This window comes from Chelonia mydas, chromosome 2 (genome assembly GCF_015237465.2).
Source record: "Chelonia mydas isolate rCheMyd1 chromosome 2, rCheMyd1.pri.v2, whole genome shotgun sequence".
Lineage (NCBI taxonomy): Eukaryota > Metazoa > Chordata > Testudines > Cheloniidae > Chelonia > Chelonia mydas.
The window spans coordinates 3,410,778-3,434,362 of record NC_057850.1 but is presented as its reverse complement, the minus strand read 5'-3'; the positions used below and the strand labels follow the sequence as shown (position 1 = coordinate 3,434,362).

The 23,585-nt window shown below is 57.1% G+C and overlaps 1 protein-coding gene across 1 annotated transcript; it reads right to left on the bottom strand.

Moving 5' to 3' along the window:
• Positions 1–2,054: 2,054 nt before the first annotated feature.
• On the bottom strand, positions 2,055–19,571 carry LOC119565593 (alanine aminotransferase 2-like). The gene is made up of 12 exons (XM_043538948.1): positions 19,378–19,571; positions 18,658–18,752; positions 16,041–16,149; positions 15,538–15,632; positions 14,784–14,843; positions 14,110–14,353; positions 13,168–13,268; positions 10,764–10,900; positions 4,395–4,566; positions 3,615–3,770; positions 3,395–3,507; positions 2,055–2,145 (listed from the first exon to the last, which is right to left on the bottom strand). The coding sequence occupies exons 1-12, from the start codon at positions 19,493–19,495 to the stop codon at positions 2,055–2,057; spliced, it is 1,491 nt and encodes a 496-aa protein (XP_043394883.1). The 5' UTR covers positions 19,496–19,571.
• Between the last annotated feature and the right edge of the window lie 4,014 nt (positions 19,572–23,585).

Below are 23,585 nucleotides of genomic sequence, written 5' to 3'. Positions count from 1 at the left end.
ACCCAACGCTCCTTAACAGCTCTCCCCACAACTCCAGCTGCCCTGCTGTCGTTGCTAGTCCTGGGCCATCAGCAGAGCGGGGCTGGCTTTGGCCTGCCCATCCACGAACTCTGCAGCTGCTTGGCCCCTTCTGGGACGCCTCTGACCCTGAGGAGCCCCAGGAGGCTGGAAGAGCAGAGCTGACAGCTGACATGGGGCCAGATTCCCGGCAGGTGCAATTGGGCACAACTCTGCTGGTGGCACTGCAATTGCAGCCGCTTATGCCAGGGCTGAATTTCACCCATATATTGTGCACAGTAAACGTGAGCCAGGCAGTGGCAACAAAGCGGTGTCCAGCCCCGAGCCTGGGCAGCAAGGTGACTATTAATGTGTGGAGGAGTGCGGCCAAGTTCCCGTCGTAACAGTTTGACGTACGTCTGCTGTCATCATCCTGGCGTCCTCCCCCACAGCTCGGCCGATGCCCCTCAATCCTGCCGCCCAGCCTCCTGCTATCCCAGAGAGCCGTGTTTGCTGAGCAGACCCAGACATTCGTGGCACTTTGTATTGTGACTCTGCTGTGGGCAAATGGCCAAAGGAGACATTGACTTTCTGTAGACTCATAGGCTTAAAGGTCAGAAGGGACCAGCATGATCATCTAGTCTGACATTCTGCACATTGCAGGCCAAAGAACTTCACCCACCCACTCCTGGAACAAACCCCTAACCTCTGGCTGAGTTACTGACGTCCTCACATCATGATCTAAAGACGACACCTTACAGAAAATCCACCATTTACACTTGTTTAAACCTGCAAGTGACCCATGCCCCATGCCGCAGAGAAAGGTGAAAAATCCCCAGGGTCTCTGCCAATATGACTCAGGGGAATATTCCTTCCCAATCCCAAATATGGCCAGTTAGACCCTGAGCATGTGGGCAAGACCCACCAGACAGACACCTGGGAAAGAATCTCTGTCATCGTAACTCAGAGCCCTCCCCGGCTAGCATCCCATCACCAGCCGTTGGAGGTATTTGCTGCTAACAGTCGCAGGTCGGCGACACGCCATTGCAGGCCGTCCCATCCTACCATCCCCTCCGTAAACCTATCAAGCGCAGCCTTGAAGCCAGTTAGGTTTTTTACCTGAACTGCTCCCCTTGGGAGGCTGCTCCAGAACTTCACTCCTCTGATGGTTAGAAACCTTCGTCTAATTTCAAGCCTAAACTTGTTGCTGGCCAGTTTATATCCCTTTGGTCTTGTGTCCACATTGGTGCTTAACACAAATAACTCCTCTCTCTCCCTCCCTGGTATTTATCCCTCTGATGTATTTACAGAGAGCAATCAGATCTCCCCTCAGCCTTCTTTTGGTTCGGCTAAATAAGCCAAGCTCTTGAGTCTCCTCTCATAAGACAGGTTTGCCATTCCTCGGATCATCCTATTAGCCCTTCTCTGCACCTGTTCCAGTTTGAATTCATCCTTCTTAAATGTGCACACAGTGTTGCAGATGAGGGCTCACCAGTACCTTGTATAATATACTAACACTTCCCTGTCTCTACTGAAAACACCTCGCCTGATACATCCTCGGACTGCATTCACCTTTTTCATGGTCGCCTCACATTGGCAGCTCATAGTCATCCTGTGATCAACTCAGGTCTTTCTCCTCCTCTGTCACTTCCAACTGATAAGCTTATAGCAAAAATTCTTGTTCGTCCCTAAGTGCCTGACCTTGCATGTTGCACTATTAAATTTCATCCTATTGCTATTATTCCAGGTTTCAAAGTCATTCAGACCTTCTTGTATGATATTCCAGTCCTCCTCCATATTGACAATACCTCCCAACTTTGTGTCATCTGCAAATTTTATTAGCAAACTCCCACTTTTTGTGCCAAGGACATTAACAAAGATGTGAAATATGATTGGTCCCAAGACCGATCCCTGAAGAACTCCACCTGTAGTCTCCCTCCAGCCTGACAGATCGCCTTTCAGTATGGCCCATTGTAGTCTCCTCTTTATCCACCTTTCAATTCTCAAATTAATCCCCATCTTCTTCAATGTAACTACCAGGAATAATTACCCACTCTTCAGGAATATTGCTGCAGGAACTGGGAGTGGAAGTCTGCGGTGGTTTGTAAGACAATCCTCAGCATCCCCACTGGGGGCAGCAGCGTCACCCTGAGGAGGGGTAGGGAAGGTCACTGGGGAGAAGGTGCTGGGCTAAGACCTCGCTCCTGCCTGGGCTGGGGGTTCTTCCCTGAGCGACCCTCTGAAGAGAAGGGCTGAGAGCCTCGGCGCTGGGCCACTGAACCCTCAGCGGGCAGAGTTCCGGGACGCTGCTGTAGGGGGCACTGCTGCCTGGCCCTAGATGCAGATGGGCCGGCTGGTCCCTGCCGGTGCGCCTCCCTCTCTAATGGCCCCGGTGCAGGGATACAGGAGGGCTCGGCTCTGCAGGAGCCTGCGGCCCAGGGCCTGATTCATGGGGGAAGCCTGATTATGAAAAGGATCATGTTGTGGATGCAATTAAGGGACTTTACCCCGTCTGGGCTGTAGGCACCAGGCACGAGTCGAGGCCAGCCTGAGCTCATTCCTAACCCATCGCCCAATCCTGAAACCATCACTGACCCTGACCCCGTCACCCAACGCCTGTCACCCATCCCCCAACCCCGACCCATCTCTGCGGGAACTGGGAGTGGAAGTCTGTGATGGTTTGTAAGACAATCCTCAGCGTCTTCACTGGGGGCAGGAGCAACTCCCTACTTTGAGCAGGGGGTTGGACTAGATGACCTCCTGAGGTCCCTTCCAACCCTGATATTCCATGATTCTATGATCCTGACCCTGTCACCCAATGCCTGTCACCCATCCCCCAACCCCCAAACTGTCACTGACCCTGACCCTGTCACCCAATGCCTGTCACCCATCACCCAACCCCTGACCCATCTCTGTCCCTGACCCTATCACCCAACCCCCCAACCCATCACTAACCCTGACCCCATCACACAACACTGCCTTGTCACCCATCACCCAACTCATCACTGACCCTGAGCCCATCTCCCCACCCCACCCTGTCACTTATCCCCCAACCCCTGACCCATCTCTGGCCTTGACCCCATCACCCAACCCCACCTTCTCACCCATCCCCACGCCTCCATCACCAACCCTATCACTGACCCTGACCCCATCTCCCCACCCCACCCTGTCACCCATCACCCAACGCCTGACCCATCGCTGAACCCGACCCCATTTCTCATCCCTTCCTTCTCACTTGTTCCCATGCCTCCAGCACCAAATGCCATCACCGAACCTGACTCCATCACCTGTCACTAAACCCCACCTTGCCACCCTAATCAAACCCCACCTCTGTCCTCTGTCACCTGCCCCGACCCCGTTGCCTGTCACTGAAATGGAATTCCTCGTCCTGCAGTACCTGAGGTGGTGGGTGCCCCGGCGCTGCCCGAAGGTGCTCCCTGGGGCCAGCACGATCCCCGTCGCCTCCAGCAGCTTCTGACAGAAGAAGAAATCAGGCTCCAAACCGAGGACCTAGGAGGAAGACAGGGCGTCAGGAGGGTCACGCCTCATGCTCTTGGCTGGGCTGGGCCACGCCTGCTCCCCACCCACCACTGGGCTGCTCCATGCCCTGTTCTCACCTGGGCCTCCAGCACTGCGCTGGCTGGGATCTGGATCCTGGGGAAGGAGTACATGGCGCCCTGCACGGGGTTACAGCGGATCCCGGGCACCGGGCTGAAGATCTCCTGGGTCAGCTGCGCTTTGTGGGCCAGGTCACTCAGCACTGCCTGCTTCTCCTGGGAGCTGAGAGAGAGACCCACAGCGCTGAGTGGGGGAGGCAGGTGTTATCCTCTGGGACTAGAACCCAGGAGTCCTGCTCCTTGCTGTAACCACTAGACTCCTCTCCCGCTTAGAGACAGGGGTAGAACCCGGAGCCCTGGCTGTCAGACGCTGCTCTAACCACTAGCCTGCAGCCCCAGAGCAGCTCGGGGGGCCAAGCTCTCCACCAACACCTGCCCCGGCCCCAGGCCAAGCGTTGCCTGATGGGCTCAGCTCAGCAGCAGAGACTGGTTCCTCCTGAGCTGGGCACCACCCTGGCATCCCTCGAGCCGCCCTGACTCTGCCACACCCCAGCTGTCGGCTGTGCCCCAGCATCAACCCTCAGCGCCATGCCCTCTTGCTTCTTCACCTGCCATGCCCTGGAGCCACCTGTGCCCTCCCCCCTTACCTGTGCTCTGGACCTGCCCTTGGCATGTTCTGCCTAGCGTCTCTGCCTCTCCCCCTGAACTCAGGTGCTGCATCCCCAGTCCCAGACCATCCTGCCTTGCTTTCCCCCAGCACGCCTTTCCCTGCACCCTGCAGCTGTGTCCCTCCCCACTCCCCCATCCCTCCCACCCTGCCATGCAGCATGCAGCACCCACTGCCATAAAGGTGCGGCAGGAGGGGTCCCCGGGCAGCGGCGGCTCCATCAGGGCATCCAGCAGAACCTGGCCCAGGATCAGGGGGTAGACGGACATTCCCCAGGAGCAGAAGCATTTCATGATTGCTGGGTCGATGTTCACAGGCTCAAAGAAGCCGGCCCAGAAACCGCCCCTGCCAGAGCAGAGAAGAGGTGAGCTCCAGAGGCCATGCCCACTCCTGCACCCCGGTCACTGAGAGTCAGAGCCCTGGGGCACAGCTGGGGGGCTTCTGGGTAGAAGGGGGTGGACAGGTCAGGGCTCTTCCACCTCTAGAGTCAGTGCCATCAGCTGCCAGCAAGGCTCTTCCCCATGGAGTTGGTGCTAGGAGAGGATTCTGCCCCAAGCCCCATTGGCACTAGGGTGGATTAGGCCCCCCCCAGCAGTCACTACAGGATCTGTGCCCCTGGTTTGATCTGTCTCCTGATGAAACAACCCCCTCCCTGCTGATCCATGACCCCTAGGATGAACACGCAGGCACATACCCCTGCCCATGGGAGGGGGCCCTGCCCCAGGCGGTGACCTGGCCCATGGGGAAGGAGGGCAGTGGCTCTGTGGCGAGCTGAAAGGAGATCGGACACCAGGTGCAGGGAACAGACTCCAGGGACCTGTATGCAGAACCAGCTGCCGCAGGAGCCGGGGAGCAGGCTGTGAGTGCCACGGGCAGGTCTGTGTGGGTCTATGAGAGTTGGCAATGGCTGGGCAGGGAGCCAGTGCAGAGGGGTCCCAGTGAGGCACGCTAACTGAGCCTGGCCTGGAAACCTGGGAGCTCCTATTTGCTGGAACAGAGACTGGACTGGAGAGGGCACCCAGGCACTTCTGTCCCCCTCCCCCGGCCACCCAGCAGGGACCCCAATAAGAACCACTATTGTCTCTCTTTCCTAGCTTCCCAGGCTCCAAGGCCAGAAAGGACCGTTGTGATCACCCAGTCAGACCTCCTGTGTAACACAGGCCAGAGCCCTGCCCCCAGGTCATTCCCAGAGCACAGCTGTTAGAAACACAGCCCATCTGGATTTAAACCCTGTCAGTGATCGAGAAACCCCCACTGCCCTTGGTAAACGTACACCTTATTTCCAGAGTGAATTTGTCTAGCTTCAGCTTCCAGCTATTGGATGCTGTTAGACCTTTCTCGGCTAGATCAAAGAGGCTATTATCAAATATTTGTTCCCCATGTATAGGGTGACCAGACAGCAAATGTGAAAAATCGGGATGGGGGTGGGGGGATAATAGGTGCCTATATAAGAAAAAGCCCCCAAAATTGGGACTGTCCCTATAAAATCAGGACATCTGGTCACCCTACCCATGTAGATACTTCCAGAGTGTGATCAAGTTATTCCTTAATCTTCTCTTTGTTAAGCTAAATAGATGAAGCTCCTTGAGTCTACCCCTGTAAGCAGGTTTTCCAATCCTGGAATCATTCTCATGGCTCTTCTCTGACTCCTCTCCAATTTATCAACATCCTTCTTGAATTGTGGAGGCTGGAACTGGACCCAGGATTCCAGCAGCGCTCGCACCAGGGCCACATACAGAGGTGACATAACCTCTCTGCTCCTCCTCGAGATTTCCCTGTTTCTGCATCCCAGGATCCCATTTGCTCTTCTGCCCACAGCGTTACCCTGGGAGCATGTATTCAGCTTATTATCCACCATGACCACCCCCAGCCTGTAAGTACGGCCTATATTCTTTGTTCCCAGAGGTACACATTTACATTTTCCCATATTAAAACACAAATTGTTTGCTTGCACCCAGTTTACCAAGTGGTCTAGATCGCTCTGTATCAGTGATATGGCCTCTTCATTGTCAGTCTAAAACTCATGACAATCGGGGGAAGTCCCGGACAACTGGAAAAAGGCTAATGTAGTGCCCACCTTTAAAAAAGGGAAGGAGGAGAATCTTGGGAACTACAGGCCAGTCAGCCTCACCTCAGTCCCTGGAAAAATCATGGAGCAGGTCCTCAAGGAATCAATTCTCAAGCACTTAGAGGAGAGCAAAGTGATCAGGAACAGTCAGCATGGATTCACCAAGGGCAAGTCATGCGTGACTAACCTAATTGCCTTCTATGATGAGATAACTGGCTCTGTGGCTGAGGGGAAAGCAGTGGACGTGTTGTTCCTTGACTTTAGCAAAGCTTTTGACACCGTCTCCCACAGTATTCTTGCCAGCAAGTTAAAGAAGGATGGGCTGGATGAATGGACTATAAGGTGGATAGAAAGTTGGCTAGATTGTCAGGCTCAATGGGTAGTGATCAATGACTCCATGTCTAGTTGGCAGCTGGTATCAAGTGGAGTGCCCCAAGGGTCGGTCCTCGGGACGGTTTTGTTCAATATCTTCATAAATGATCTGGAGGATGGTGTGGATTGCACCCTCAGCAAGTTTGCAGATGACACTAAACTGGGAGGAGAGGTAGATATGCTGGAGGGTAGGGATAGGATACAGAGGGACCTAGACAAATTGGAGGATTGGGCCAAAAGAAATCTGATGAGGTTCAACAAGGACAAGTGCAGAGTCATGCTCTTAGGACGGAAGAATCCAATGCACCGCTACAGACTAGGGACCGAATGGCTAGGCAGCAGTTCTGTAGAAAAGGACTTAAGGGTTACAGTGGACGGGAAGCTGGATATGAGTCAACAGTGTGCCCTTGTTGCCAAAAGGCCAATGGCATTTTGGGATGTATAAGTAGGGGCATTGGCAACAGATCGAGGGACGTGATCGTTCCCCTCTATTCGACATTGATGAGGCCTCATCTGGAGTACTGTGTCCAGTTTTGGGCCCCACACTACAAGAAGGATGTGGAAAAATTGGAAAGAGTCCAGCGAAGGGCAACAAAAATGATTAGGGGACTGGAACACATGATTTATGAGGAGAGGCTGAGGGAACTGGGATTGTTTAGTCTGCAGAAGAGAAGAATGAGGGGGGATTTGATAGCTGCTTTCAACTACCTGAAAGGGGGTTCCAAAGAAGATGGATCGAGACTGTTCTCAATGGTAGCAGATGACAGAACAAGGAGTAATGGTATCAAGTTGCAGTGGGGGAGGTTTAGGTTGGATATTAGGAAAAACTTTTTCACTAGGAGAGTGGTGAAACACTGGAATGCGTTACCTAGGGAGGTGGTGGAATCTCCTTCCTTAGAAGTTTTTAAGGTCAGCCTTGACAAAGCCCTGGCGGGGATGATTTAGTTGGGGATTGGTCCTGCTTTGAGCAGGGGGTGGGACTAGATGACCTCTTGAGGTCCCTTCCAACCCGGATATTCTATGGTTCTATACCACTTCCCCAATTTTTGTGTCATCTGCAAACTTTATCAGTGATGATTTTATGGTTTCTTCCAGGTCACTGATAAAAATGTTAAATAGCATCGGGCCAAGAAGCAATCTCTGAGGGACCCACTCAATGATAATTCCCCGTTTACAGTTACATTTTGAGATCTATCAGTTAACCAGTTTTTAATCCATTTAATGGGCACCAGGTTAATTTTATATCATTCTAGTTTTTCAATCAAAATGCTGTGTGATACCAAGTCAAATGCTAAGTGTATTATGTCAACACTATTACCTTGATCAACCAAACTTGTAATCTCATCAAAAATATATCAAGTTAGTATGACATGATCTATTTTCCATAAACCCATTTTGATTTGCATTAATTATATTACCCTCCTTTCATTATTTATCAATTGAGTCCCATATCAGCTGTTCCACCATCTTGCCCGGGACCAATGTCAAGCTGACAGGCCTATAATCATCCAAGTCATCCTGTTTATCCTTTTAAAAAACTGGCACAACATTAGCTCTCTTTCAGTCTTCTGGAACTTCCCAAGTGTTCCAAAACTTATTGAAAATCAACATTAATGGTTCAGTGAGCTCCTCATCCAGCTCTTTGTAAACTCTTGGATGAAAGTTATCTGGACCTGCTGATTTTAAAATGTCTGACTTTATTACCTTCTGTTTAACATCCTCCAGAGATACAAGTGGAATGAAGGATGTTGTCACCACTGTATGATGAGAGTGTATCATTTGTTTTTTCCCCAAATTCAGAACAGAAATATTTATTGAACAGTTCCGCTTTTTCTGCATTATTATTGATAGTTCTACCATTTCCATCTAGCAATGGACCAATACTGTTGTGAGGATTATTTTTGTTCCTAATATATTTAAAAACTCCTTCTTATTGTCTTTAACCCTGCTGGCCTTAGAGTTCGCCTTGTGTCCCTTTGCTTCCCTTATCAATTTTCTACAATTCCTAACTCCTGATTTATATTCATTACTATCAGTTTCCCCTTTCTTCCATTTATTGTATATATATTTTTTATTTTTTACAGCTGCCTTCACTTCCACTATAATCCAGGTTGTTTTTTTCAAACACCATGGCCTCCTTCCTCAATGGTGTGATTTTGGATTTTTATATACATGAGTGGTCTAGACTTTATTCTGCTTGTACATTATCAATGTGATCCAGTCAAGTCACTTGTACCTAAGCTACCATTAACTTTTAGTTCTGTGATCAGTTCCTCTTTATCTGTTAGGACAAGGTCTAATAATTCTCTCAGTTGGCTGCAACACTTTTTGAGTTAGGAAATTGTCATCTATAATGTTTAGAAATTCCAAGAATGTTTTAGTACTGGCAGCATGAGACCTTCAGCATATGTTGCTCAGATTGAAGTCCCCCATGATCACACACCGTTTTTTCCTACATTACAGATGGATGGGTAAGGAGCAGGTCATCCAGTTCCCTAGTGTGATTTGATGGCATGTAGCAGACAGTAGCTAGTACCCCATCTTGTGCTTTATCTATTAGGACATTGATCCATAAGCATTCACGATCATTTTCTTCTGAGTTAACAGTGACTCACAAACAGATGGTGCCATTTTTGACAGGGAGTACCACTCCCCCTTCCCTTTGGCCCACTTGAGCTCTCCTAAATAGGTCAAAACCATCGATTTTAACATTCCAGTCATGGGACTCAGCTCAGCACGTTTCAGAAATACCGACTAGGTCACATTTATGCTCCTGAATGAACAATTCCAAGTCATCTTGTCTGTTATACAGGCTCCTAGCATGGGTGAAGAGGCAATTCAAGAATTTCTTCTCTTCGTGTCCTTTGGTTCCTTGAAAAAAGAAAAGGAGGACTTGTGGCACCTTAGAGACTAACAAATTTATTAGAGCATAAGCTTTCGTCAGCTACAGCTCACTTCATTGGATGCATTCAGTGGAAAATACAGTGGGGTGATTTATATACACAGAGAACATGAAACAATGGGTGTTATCATACACACTGTAACCAGAGTGATCAGGAAAGGTGAGCTATTACCAGCAGGAGAGCCATGGGGGGGGCGGCGAGAGGGGAACCTTTTGTAGTGATAATCAAGGTGGGCTATTTCCAGCAGTTGACAAGAACGTCTGAGGAACAGTGCGGGGAGGGGGGGAGGATAAACATGGGGAAATAGTTTTACTTTGTGTAATGACCCATCCACTCCCAGTCTCTATTCAAGCCTAAGTTAATTGTATCCAGTTTGCAAATTAATTCCAATTCAGCAGTCTCTCGTTGGAGTCTGTTTTTGAAGTTTTTTGTTGAAGAACTGCCACTTTTAGGTCTGTAATCGAGTGACCAGAGAGATGGAAGTGTTCTCCAACTGGTTTTTTGCTGAAGCACCGACAGGGTTTGCCTCCGGGTCACAGTACACCTGGCACGCTGGCACCCTATGGGTCTGGGGCACGCCAGCACTGAGAGTCAGAACAATTACAACTGCATCACGGGCTCTGCCCTGGATGGCACTTGTCCCTGACTGGCTTTGCAATCTGCGTCCCTGAGCTGACCATGACGGGGGACCATACTCCCTCACTGGCATCACCGACCTGCCCTCCCGGCTGGCATTGCAGCCCATGTGCCAAAGAAAGGCCAATGATTTTGTATGTGCTGGGGCAGGAGCTGCCCATACCCGAGTAATCCTGGGGGTGGCATACGAACATAAGACCGGCCATACTGGGCCAGACCAAAGGTCCATCAAGCCCAGGATCCTGTCCTCTGGCAGTGGCCAATGGCAGGTGCCCCAGAGGGAATGAACAGACAGGTTACCATGAAGTGATCCATCTCCTGTTGCCCATTCCCAGCTGCTGGCAAACAGAGGCTAGGGACACCATCCCTGCCCATCCTGGCTAATAGCCTTTGATGCACCTATCTTCCATGGCACTGTGGCGAAGGGGCACATGAACCCCATAATCTCAGAGTGGGGTCGGGGTCCTTGCATGAGGAGACTAGCCAGGGAAGGACCCACCATCTGGAGCATCCACAGGGGGAGAAGGGGCATTTCCAGGCCTGGCAGCAGGGGGTGCACTCACTCTGCGGCAAAGCCCTTGGAGGCGGAGTAGAAGGAGATCAGCTGCACCACACTGGAGACTGCCGGGCCCAGCTCACACAGAACCCGCTTAAAGGAGAGGAAGGGGGAGTCCAGGGTGAACACGCTGTCCTGGTGAACCTGCCAGGACAGAGAGGAGGATCAGGCCGACACCTGGCGCGGGGGAGAGAGGAGCCCAGCGTGCTGCCCACCAAGGATGGTGTCAGGTCTGAGGCCTTTGTCCGCAGCCACATTAGGACAGCAGCAGCCATGAGCCAAGAAGCAGAAAGTCACATCCTCACATTCCATCTAAATCATATCAAAACAATGTCCTATCATAGTGTGGACAAATTGGAGAGAGTCTAGCGGAGGGCAATGAAAATGATTAGGGGGCTGGGGTACATGACTTATGAGGAGAGGCTGAGGGAACTGGGGTTATTTAGCCAGCAGAAGTGAAGAATGAGGGGGGATTTGATAGCAGCCTTCAACTACCTGAAGGGGGGTTCCCAAGAGGATGGAGCTCGGCTGTTCTCAGTGGTGGCAGATGACAGAACGAGGAGTAATGGTCTCAAGTTGCCGTGGGGGAGGTCTAGGTTGGATATTAGGAAACACTATTTCCCTAGGAGGGTGGTGAAGCACTGGAATGGGTTCCCTAGGGAGGTGGTGGAATCTCCTTCCTTAGAAGTTTTTATGTCCTGGCTTGACAGAGCCCTGGCTGGGATGATTTAGTTGGGGATTGGTCCTGCTTTGAGCAGCGGGTGGGACTAGAACCTCCTGAGGTCCCTTCCAACCCTGATCTTCTATGATTCTATGATATCAGGCTGTTCAGAAGGTGTCCCTCCTAATAGTACCCACTGCCACCAGATAAGCAAGGAATCTCTTAAGTCGATGTTTAAAGAAAACTTTGTTAGACAGCGTTCTGTCTGGCAAGGACTCACTCCTCAACAGCTGTGGGTGTGAAATCTCTACTTCTTTATTGTTTTGGTTTTATGGGCCCCACTTCTCTAGTGTTTATCTGTGTGGTCTCTGTCCAGTTCTTTGATTGCTCTTGTCTGTTGCATAACTAATTTTGCAAGGTGTAAATCAACTAGTGTGGTGGGGTATGATTGGTTAAAGAACTGTTTCATAATGGGCTAGGATTGGTCAAAGAATTATTTTGTAATACTTTAGTAAAATGATTGGTTAAGTTGAACCTAAGCAGGACTCAAGTTTCACTGTATAAACTGGGGTCCAAAAGGAAGTTCTTTGGAACCAACTCCAGGACACAGCCTGTCACGGAGTGTGGGGGAGTCCGGGCCCTGCACCCCTCTTCCTGGATTCACCATGATTCGCCAACCAGTAAAACGGAAGGTTTATTGGACAATAGGAACACAGCCTAAAACAGAGCTTGTGGGTACAACCAGGACCCCTCAGTCAAGTCCTTCTGGGGGGCAGGGAGCTTAGACCCCAGCCCTGGGGTTCCCTGCGTTCCTCCACCCAGCACCAAACTGAAACCAACCCCACCCCTCCGTCTCACTCCTCCTCCACCCGGCTCCTCCTCCAGCCTTTGTCCAGTTTCACAGCCAAAGGTGTCACCTGGGTCCACCCCTCCCCCCAGCTCAGGTGACAGGCTCAGGTCTCCTCACTCCAGTGGATTCATCCCCTGCTCTCCCATTCCCCCATGCAGACAGTCCCAGCAGAACTAGACGGCATCCCCTGGTCAATCCTCCCCACTCCCTGCTCCGTCACACAGCCCAAGAGCAGAGCTACCAGACCTCAACACCGAGTCCCCGGATGACCTGATCCTGACTGGCCAGCAGGAGAAGTTCATCTGTCTCCTTGGGAGCGGGGAGCGTGTGTGTTCTGTTTTGTGATTGTTAATCAATAGAGGTTAAGGTTATGACTGTGTGAGGCTCTTTCACTGGTAGAAGATCCTGTAAACCCACAGAAGAGTACGCCCTGAGCCATAGGCAGGGCCGTCCTTAGGGGGTGCGGGGCCCGGGGTGGAAGTGACGGATTCGTCTCTTCCGGGACCAACCGCGCCAGCCAATCGCACCGGCCTGCGGGGGCCCCCAAAGCATGGGGCCCGGAGCAGTTGCCCTGATTTGCCCTACCCTAGGGACAGCTCTGGCCCTAGGAACTGGGTAAGGGTATGGGTGGGTATGGGTGGCCTTGAGCCCTAGGAGCTGGGTACGGGTAGGTGCCTTTCACCCAGAGCCCTAGGAACTGGGAAAGGGTGGGTGCCCTGGAGTGTGCGGGTAACCATGGAGAGGGGTCAGGGTGCTTCCTGGGGATGGAGGGCAGGGCAGGGTGCTTACCACCAGCTCCTCCAGTTGGACCCCCTAACACACAGCCAGTGGCTAAGGGCTGTTCTCCCAGCTCCCCGCCCCCACATGGTGCTGCACTCCCTCCCCAAGGGTACCGGAGACCAGGGGCGGCCAGGCACCCCCCTCATCCGCCAGCAGGAGCAGCCTCTCCTGGGCAGCCAGGTGAAGAACATCCTGCAGGTGCCTCCTGCTCACCACCTGGCCTGCAGGCACAAGTAAGGTGGGTGAGGGGTCCCCGGACCCCTTTGATCCTGGCCTCGTCACACCGTGACCCCGGAGAAGCCCGAGATCCAGGAGCCCCCCGGCATAGGGTGGGGTCGCCCGGTCTGCCAAGGCCGGGACTGAGTCAGGTGTGGAGCCATCCTGCCAGCCTGGCCTGGCCGCTCCCGCCCCGATCGTTCCAGCCAACACCACCTGCTGAGAACCCCTTCTACCCCTCAGCTGCCGGCTGGGGCCCTGCTACCCAGTCCCCCCTCCCGCCCAGCTTTCCCTGTGAGCCAGGGCTGCTGCTGCCCGCTTGCCCTACCAGCCAGGGCCCCTGCCCCCCGGTCCTCCTGCCAGCCAGCAGGGTGGGTCGCTGGTGCTGGGTGCTGTCTCCCTCCCCTGCCCCACAAAGCTTTCACAGCCATTTCTTGCCCCTCTGTCTCCTGGCTGATATGTCACCCGGGCAAGGCAGGCCGGGGAACGGGGTCTGCTCCGTGCCAAGGGCCTGTGTCTGAGCAGCCGGAGTGTGCTATGGCCTTTCCGTCCTGCCCCAGAAAGGCTCTGTGCGTTGACGGCCCTGGCTGTGATCTCCGACCCCGTGCTGTGAGCCCTGACCCCACTGGGCTCTCCTCCTGGGCGGGGCAGCGCTGGGTGAACCAGGGCCTGGCGTCTGGGTGCCATGGTGCAGCAGTTACGGGGAAGAGCCCAGCAGATCCCCAAGGTGGGTTCCCTGCGGGGCCCACAGCAGGGTCAGGCTGCCTGCTCCCCAGCATCCCGGGGCACATTGGAGGAGAGCTGATGAGGGCAGGGTGGGGCAGGGGGCCGCTCTCTCTGACTCACCCGTCGGGTACCCGGGGTTGATGACACACAGCACTTTGGGGGTGCAGTACCCCCTGGCTTGGCCAAGCACCTGCCTGATCTCCCCAACGTCCAGAGCCCAGCCGCCCTCCTCGTCCAGGTGGTACGGCACCCCGACGGCACCGGCCAGCGCGACAGCGTCCGCATAGAGAGGGTGCCCGGGCACCGGCAGCAGCATGCCCGCCCTCCCGGGGTCCTGCTCATTGACCACCAGGGAGAGGAAATCCTGGAGGAGGAAGAGAGAGCACAGGCTGCCCCGAGCTCACGCGACGCCACTGGGGCGAGGGAGGACAAGGGCTGGCAGGACCTTCTGGGTGGGACCCTCTCTGCTGATGGGCCTGCTGCCCCTCAGCAGTCCCCGCCTGAAGGCCTTGGCCCAGCGTCGCTGGCGTTACAGCAGGGACCCAGGTGGCCCATTACTAAGCTCTGGCCTTGCCCCAGCCCCTCTTCTAGCCCCTCCTCGGCCCTCCCAGCACAGGGGATTCTCCCATTTCGGGAGCTCTGGCTGAGAGCTCTAAAGCCCCCCCGTTATCTCCCTGGGACAGTGGCCAACTCCACCTCACCGGGGGGCTGCAGCATCTCCCCTGAGGTTGTCTGGAGCTGCTCATGGCCAGCAGCAGAGACTGGGGTCTGGGCAGATTGCAGGGTGGACTCACCGCTATGGCCATGGTGATGCCCCCACACGTGACGATGTTCCTGGGTGTGACGAAGTGGGACTGATCTTAAGGTTTCCTCTGAATAGTGTGGGGGTGCCTCAGTTTCCCCTAGGCAGTTCTTAAGTATCTAGGGGGTGGGGTAAGGGTGTATGATCATTGCAGAGCCCTAGAGGGCAAGTGTGTGCAGGGGTCTGGACACAGAGAATGGCCGACACCCTGTTTCCTGGCAACTGATGGCCTGGGCCCTTCCTCCCTGCAAGGTGAGAGTTAAAAGGTTGGAGAACAAAGGAATCAGGTGACCTCCTGGCCCGGGAAAGGGACAAAGCCCAGAGGAGGAGGGGCTGGAGGGAGTTTCAGTTTGGGGCTGGCCGGGACATGGAGTGAAGGGCAGACGTGGTTGTCTGGCTCACTGCCCCCCAAAATGGACCCAGCTGAAGGGGCCTGTTCTCTGCACCTGCAAGCTCTGTTTTAGACCATGTTCCTGTCGTCTAATAAATCTCTGTTTTACTGGCTGGCTGAGAGTCACGTCTGACTGCGGAGTTGGGGGGCAGGACCCTCTGGCTTCCCCAGGAGCCCCGCCTGAGCGGACTTGCTGTGGGAAGCGCACGGAGGGGCAGAGGAGGCTGAATGCTCCGAGGTCAGACCCAGGAAGGTGGAGCCGGGTGAACTGTGTGTCCTGCAGACAGGCTGCTCCCAGAGAGGAGCCTGGCTTCATGGGGAGCAGTTCCAGAGCATCGCCCAGGGACTCCGTGACACTGGGGTCGCACCGGATGCCCCCGTCTCTCCTCTCCAGGTAGCGGCCCACCCTCTGGGGGATGGCAGCGGTGACGTACTCCATGTTATACGCTCCTTGGGAGAAGGACCCAGCCCAGCGTCAGGTACAGACTCTGCCACTGAATGGCAAAGAGCAAGGACCCTCCCGCTCCTTCTGCCCCCAAAACCAGGGGCAGTCAGCCAGCCCACCGGTCCTGGCAGAGCCCCCCACTCTGTGCCACACAGCCCCCACCACCGCCAGTGCCTCCACCGGCAAAATGCTCTGGATCAGCACGGGGAAGGCCCCCCAGCTCTGTTCTTGGCCAGTCGATGGCCCGGGGGGAACGCAGATGGGGCCCAGTGCGCTGCCTCCCCCACCCCACAGCTGGCACTAATGGCCCCTCTCTCTGAAGGTTTCAGCCGCAACTCCAGTGCGCGGCGGGGCCCGGAGGCCCCGCTCCCAGGGCGAGGTCTATCCCGACGGAGGCTGCGGTGCTCAGGTACCCGCACTGGAGCTGTGCAGCTCCGGCAGGATGCGGCTGGCTCGCTGCTCGGCGTCCCGTGGCACGGAGTCGGCATGCAGCAGCTCTGGGTAAGCGCAGATGGCAGCCACCTGTAACGGCAGAGACAGTCAGCGCAGGGGGTGGAATGGAGCGAAGGTGACTGACAGCCCAGCCCACCAATAGCCACGCCCAGCCGAGTGCCCTTTGGAAAACACCCCTTTCCCTGCATTCAGCCCCCAGCCCTCCCAAGCAGCCAGCCCCCCACAATCAGGGGCGGATCAGCCAGCAAGGGAGGGTGGGACATTCAGCCCTTAGACTGGACCCAGCTCCCTCCTACCCACCCCCCCCCCGAAAGGTGCCCCATTCCCTCCCCTCCCCCATGGTGAGATTATCTGGTCACCCCAGCTGGGGGCTAGGAAGCCCCTGTCGTGGCAGAGCATTGCGTGGTGAGGGCTGGGAATGGTCTGGCCGATCTCTAGGACTGAAGCAGGGCAGGGCTGCACCTGACAGGGATTTACTCCCCCGTGGCTGCAGAAAGGTTAAAATGCTCCTGGGCAAAGCAGGAGACCTGGGGTGGGGGTCATGTGAGGTAAGCATCTGGGGTGGTACCAATGGGTCATTCAGGACTGGTTCCCATCAGCGCAGGTTCGGGACAGGAGGGAGGAGATTCCCCCATCTGGCTGCAGGACCACAGAGCAAGGGCCTTGAGCTGGGGAGCAAAGGGGGCAGGCAGCTGGGGCAAGGGCTGCCCCTTGGAGAGACACAGCAGCTCCCCCCAGGGACGGACAGAGACGGTGCCAAACTGGAGGTGACAGCCTTTCACCCTTGCATTTCTCTGCTGACCTAAGGACTTGAGAGGCCGGGTGCCCCTTGGCTAATAAATCCTGCTCTGTTCGGGGTGTCACTGCAAACCCTGGCTGACGTACATCGGTCCCTGACCAGGAGTCTTTAAATAAAATTCTTCTTTTAAGAACCTGATTGATTTTCAGTGTCCTAAGACCCAGGGGGGGTTGATATGTGCTCACTTTAAAACCAATTGGTTAGGATATTATTCTCAAGCCTCCCCAGGAAAGGGGGTGTAAGGGCGTGAGGGGATATTTGGGGGGGGAGGGAATAGGGCTCCAAGTGGCCCTCCCTGAATGTTTGTTTAAATCACTTGGCGGTGGCGGTAATACCGTCCAAGGACAAAAGGGATTTGTGCCTTGGGGAATTTTTAACCTAAGATGGTAGAAATAAGCTTAGGGGGTCATTCGTCCGGGTCCCCACGTCTGTACCCCAGAGTTCAGGGTGGGGAAGGGAACCCTGACAATGCCCATCATTACAGCTTCTGGGCGCTTCGCGTCTGGTATTGGCCATTACTCAGGGGCAGGATCCTGGGGCCATTGGTCCGTTGTAGGGCCGCAGGGGATGCCGGAGCCGCGGCCAGCTCCAGGGCAGCCGATCTGATGCCCTCCCTGCTCTGAGGACCGCACAGCAGGGGAGCATGCCCTGTCGAGGGGCTCCGTGCACGGCCTTCGGCTAGTGTCCCACTAGGCGCAGTGCAGCGGCCGGCCGGATTGGCCCCATGGCTTTGCCCCAGTCGAGATCACTAGCCATCCTAACTCCTGCCCAGAGCACCCTCAGTGCTGTAAAGCCACACAGCCCCTCGCACTGTGGCGCGTGAGCGCCACCCGGTGGCCAGAGTAGGGAGTCTAAGGGAGGGCTTGCGCAGGCTATACAATGAATGAGGACCCAATTAGCTACTAAGGGGTAAACTCCGATGTGGAGCCAGCCGGGGGGCTCTCCTGGCCTCCATGGTCTTGCAGACAGGAACCGGCCCAAGCTGTGGCATTGGGGTCAGGCAGAGGATCAGGGGGGGTTGGGCCCGGGGCTGGGAGTCATGAGATCTGGGCTTGAGTCTCCTGTATCCCCATGTGACTCACGTGGCCTTGGGCTCACTCCCCCTTCCTGCCAGGCCTAGTGCACTGGGGGGTGGGGGTGGGGGTGTTTGGCACAAGGCCACCACTCAAGCCTGAGTCTGAGGGCTGAATTAGGACTCACGCAAGGCTAGGTCTCCACATGGGGATGACTTTCACTCCAGGGCTTGTCCTGTGTGTTGGGATGCTCCGATGGAAGCTGGCAGAGGAAGGCCAGGGGCTTAGAGAGGGGGACGTGTATGCTGTGGGGTGCTCATGGGGGGGGGACTCATAAAGACACTCAATGACATGGGTGGTAGCTCATACAGGTAGGGGAAGCTCATGCTCAGGATGACCCTGAGCTCTGCAGCTCGGTGACTGTGGGCCTCAGTTTCCCCTCTTGCCCTTTGCATGTCTTGCTATTTCAGCTGGTCTCCCCAGGGCAGGGGCTGCTGGTCGCTGGCTTTGTGCAGCTCCCCAGGGCCCAGGTCTGTGCCCCTGAGTCTGAGAATGGCTCGGGGCACTGCATGGCGCCAAGGGCAGGGATGGGCAGGAGGCTGCTGTCTGCATTGCAGCTGGGCGGGGGAAAACCCGGCTGGGGCTTTCCTGCTAGCTGCTCCCTCCCACGCGGGGTGCGGCAGGAATGGGTGTGGGGGGCATCCCAGCGGGTCCTGCTGGTCTCTGCTCTCCACAGGGGCTGCAAGGGGGATCCTTGCTCCTCACCTGGTGTAGGAAGGTGATGGGTCTTCGGCCTGCAGCGTGGGGGTCCCTCGAGTGGCACCAGATGACCTCCCGGAAGGGCTTCTCCTCTCCCTGGGGGCAGAGAGCAAAGTGCCCCCACCGGGGCGGATCAGAGGGGCTTTGAGCCATCGTTACCAGAGCTGGACCCTCCCCGCCCTTCCCCTGGAGACAGGCTCCCCAGCACAGGCTGCATTTGCCCTTCTCCCCCTGGGCAGCTCTGGCACAGGTTGGCTGGCCCAGATTCACCCTCACCCTGCAGCCCCTTTTTTCTAGCCAGGCTGGTGCACCCCCCCCGGGGGAGATGTGAGGGGGGTGCCTGGATCGGGGCAGGGAGCTAGGGGCTGGCCCCCTGAGCCCCGCAGGGCCGGCCCAGTGAGAGAGCAGGGAGCTGGGGACTGGCCCTGCCCAGGTGAGACTGACCGAACCGGTTGCCAAGACCCACCAGGGCAGGGCTGGGCTGCGGGACGCTCGATGCCCGGGGGCAGTGGCGCTGGCAGGTCCACAGGCCGCCCTCTGGCTGGCCACGCAGGCAACGGTGCCCTGGGTTCAGCAAGGGCAGCAAACAGGCAGCCCAGGGGGCCGGTGCTGGAGCCACTGTTCAGCAGAGACCCGCACTTCCAGCGCCCGCAGCCAGGACCCAGGACATGTGCCCCCCAGTGCCCAGAATACCCCGACCACTTTCCCAAAATGCCCCTCACTTGCCCAGCTGGCGCTGGATCTGCGAGGCCCTCTCCAGCAGGGGCCCCAGCGTGGGGAGCCTGGTGCCTTTGACGCGCGGGTTCACGGAGTCCAGGGTCAGGACCTTCCTCCGCGCCACCATCCCCGCGCTGGGCGCACAGCGGGGCTGCTGCCTGCCTTGCTGCAGGGCTGCCGAAAGCCCTGCCTGGGGCGGGGCGGGCCCGGCTCGAAGGTCCAATTCACCTTCCCCCACCAGAGGACAAAGGTGGCCCTTTGGGTTACTCGTTAATGAGCCTGAGAGATGCCCTCAGCTCCGGCACTGCTGGGTTTGCCATTAGCGTTGCCTCCCCCGGAGCACTGCACAGGGCAGGGGCCACAGGCTCGGCTCCAGCCAGCCCCCTGCGCAGAGCCGCCCCCTGCAACACGCCCGAGCATCCTTCCTGGCCAGGGCCCCCACAGCACCACGGATGCTTTACACCAAGGGGAAGATGCTGCCCCCTTGGGGACACTCGGGGCATTACAGTTCTAGGTGGGCCTGAGTCCTTGCCCCTGGGCGCTGCTCTGCACAGGGGGCTTTGCAATGCCCTCCCGTGGGTCTGCTTCCCCCTCGGCAAGGGCTGGCCCAGGGCCTGCCTGCCCCACGGCTGTGACCAGCCCTCCCCTGGGACTGTGTGTCCCAGGCATCCCCCAGTGCACTGCAAAATCCCTGCACTAGCGAATGGTGCGTGGCCCCTCACTGGTTCTGGGGGGGCCGGGGCAGGCTTGGCCAGCGCAGCTCTGACCCAGCTCAGCTCCCCGGGGACTCACTGTGGCCCACGGGCAGCGGAGACACCGTATGTGACTTGGATAATGCCTGGGACCAGGTGTGTGATCATGGCTCCCACCAGTGGCCAGCCCCAGCACAGCCGGCTAGTCACTCAGCCAAGGGCTGGAGCTGCACCTGCCTGTGGTTTGGTGCTGCGTGCCATGGGTTCAATCCCCGCTGGTGTCCTGCTGCGTCTGGCCAAGGGGCACAGCTGAGAAATGCTAAGAGGCATGTTCCTTCCCAAGGGACCATGCCTGCTGCTCAGACACCAGATGCCTCTGCCCTGGTCAGGCTCCTGCCAGCTGTCCGGGATGGGCACAAAGCTTGGTGGCCCTGGTGCCTGGAAGGGGTTAGTGTGCCCATCTGGGGCAGACATTCACCCCAAGGGGAGCCAGGTTGCCATGGACCTTGGTCTCTGCTGGGCATTGATGCCAGCTGTGCCAATTTTGTGCCAGATGGATTCCTCTCCTGGCTGGGGAGCACCTGGACTGTGATCACCCTCCCTTACCTTCGGACTAGCTCTGTGATGCCTTAGAGCTGCAGAGAGAGATGGGTCAGCCAGACAGGCCTGCAGGTCGCCAGCAGCCCCACTCGGAGGCTTTACTCCCCTGAGCAGGGCTGGGTGGTGTTGTGAGCCACTGGCATGGGATCAGAGCGGAGACACTCACCCTGTTCCCAGGCCAGGCCCGTCGTGTCTCAGTGGCCATGTGGGCACAGCCCATGCCCCCTCTCTGCCCAGGCTAACCCGGGCCAGACGGCAGGGAGTGAATGGAGCAGCCTGCCAGGCTGAGAGAGCCAAGGGAATCAGCATGTGGGGAGATCTCGGGTTGCCCCCACAGGGAAAGGCAGATCCCCAGGGCCCCGGGCGGGTGGCTGCCTGTGTGCTCTCCTCTGCCCAGCGTTGGTGTCACGGGGCTGAGCTGCAGGGATGGGGCAAGTTAAACATCAACCAAGGGCTGTTTGTGAGCAGGGCACAGGGCTCTGGCGAAGGGCCCCTGCAGTCACCATCTGCAGGGGGGAGGTGCTAGCCTGGGGGCATCTTGTGGGCGCTCTGCCCTGGCCCCGGTGCTCAGAGCAGTCCTGAAACCCCAGCGCCAGGATGAGCTGGAGGAACAGGCAGACCCTGGAGACCCTGGCCCCCACTGCCTGAGACTGGAGGTGTGCTGGGACCTCTCCTGGCAAGGGCTGCAGCGTGAACTGGGCACGGTCAGTCCTTCGCTGCTAGGCGAGCCTGGTACATGGCGGGGGCAGCCCCTGAGCCCCACAGTATCAGGAGGGAGGGTGGGCCTGGGAGCCAGGACTCCAGGGTTCTATTTGTGGCTCTGCAACTGTGGGGCCTTCAGCAAATCCTTCCCTCACTCCGTGCCTCAGTTTCCCAGGTATACGAAGGGGCTAGCCCAGAGCTGCCTGGCAGAGGTGAAGGGGGCTGTGGGGTTATTGGTTCAATGTGGGTAACGAGTGCTGAGGGCCGTGGGCAGCAGGCCCTGGGGAATGTCCAGCTGATCCTCCCCTAGGGTGCACCCAGACCCTGACAGGAGATCACTGACTGCAGCTCCAAGCCACACATGTGATGGGCCGGAAACCCATCACCTTCATACGCAAGGTAGCCTGGGCACTCCCCTGCCCAGGTGCGGGGCCAGGGGGCGGGCTCCCCTCCAGCTGCTGAGCTCCCCCACGTAACCGAGTCGCTAATCCTAGCACCATGTGAGAGACCATAACGCCACGTCTGCCATGGCTGAGCTGCCCGGGAGCTCCCAGCCTGCGCCCCCTGCAGCACCCCCTGCTGGGAGAGATTGGGACTGGAGTAGCCAGGAGCTCCTCCCCCCGCCAGAGCACCTGCCCTGCTCCCCACAGCACCCCCTGCTGGGTAAGGCTGGGAATGGAGTAGCTGGGAGGTCCCCCACAGCACCCCCAGTGAATGGGGATTTCCCTACAGTCTCACTGGGAGAGCACATGGCTCACCTAGTTCCTAGGGCTGGACAGGCCCTGTTTGGAAGCTGTGGGGGTGGGCGAGCTCAGCTATTGAGGTGGTGTATGCCACTGGGAGCAGGGGGTTCCGTGTTCCTGGGGGCCGGGAGGTCAGAGCCGAGCTGTCTGACCTCTCTGATTTCTTGCCCAGTTTGTCCTCTCCCTGGTGGTCAATGAGCAGGACCCCGGGAGGCCGGGCATGCTGCTGCTGGTGCCCGGGCACCCTCTCTATGCGGACGCCGTAGCACTGACCGGTGCCGTTGGGGTGCAGTACCACCTGGACGAGGAGGAGCCTGGGCCCTGGATATTGGGGAGATCAAGGCGGGTACTTGGGAAAGCCGGGGGCACTGCACCCCCCAAAGTGCTGTGCATCATCAACCCTGCGTGCCCGACGGGTGAGTCAGAGACAAGAGCCCCTTTGGGGCTGGCACGGTCAGTACCGGGGGCGAGCGCCCGGCCATTCTCAGCCTGTCCTAGTCGCACTTCTGCCTGCGTGACACAAGCTGCCTGGGGACGCTGGCTACAAATGCCTGGGACTGTCCTGGCAGAGGCAGCCTCACCTGGTGGGTCAGGGCACCTCAGTGCAGGTCTGGACACCTGGATTCATTTCCCAGCTCTGTCACTGACTTGCCGTGTAATGTGTGACCAAGCCCCTTCCCCTCCCCGTGCCTCAGTTTCCCCTCCTGCCCTGCCCCGGGACGTGCCGTGAGATGGTAGAAGGAAAGACCCTGTCTGTTACTAGTGTCCTGGTGACCCACGTCCATGTCGCCCTCTACATCGCAGCCTGCTGGGCACTGCTGGGTTGGAGGGTCTGGCCTTAGCACTGGTGCTTTGGGGGTCAGGTTGCAGGTTCGATTCCTGCCGCACACATGGCCCCGGCTCGTGCCGTGCTGTCCTGCTCCTCATGGCAGGTTGGGTCCAGGGCAGGTGGTGCATGGACGGCGCCATCCAGCTGGCTGCTGAAGAGAACCTGCTTCTGCTGGCTGGGGCAGGACGGCTGCTCCTTCCCCAGTGGTGCCCACTGCTGACAGAGCTCGCGCCTCATGGGCTGGCCTTGCCGAGGCACTGCCAGGCACACACAGCCTGGCCAGCTTCCGGGCAGCGGACATGGGCCAAGCCCGCGGCTTGGGTTTCAGGAGGCTCCTCATACCTAGAGCGGCGCTGCTGGCTGAGCCCTCGGGCTGATGGGTGCTGAAACAACGCCAAGCCCTCCTGATCCACCCCCACCCCCCTGGTGCCTATCCCAGGTGGTGCCCTGACCCTCTTTGTATCTGACATCAGGGTGGCACCCTGATCCCCCAGTCCTTACTCCCAGCAGCACCCTGACCCCCCCACCCATATCTCCAGGCTGCGCCCTCACCCCGCCCCCCTACTCCACAAGCAGCATCCTACCCCACTGTCAAGGATCCACAGGATCGCTGTGACACTCCCCCCACCTTGTAAACAGTCCTTTGGAGAA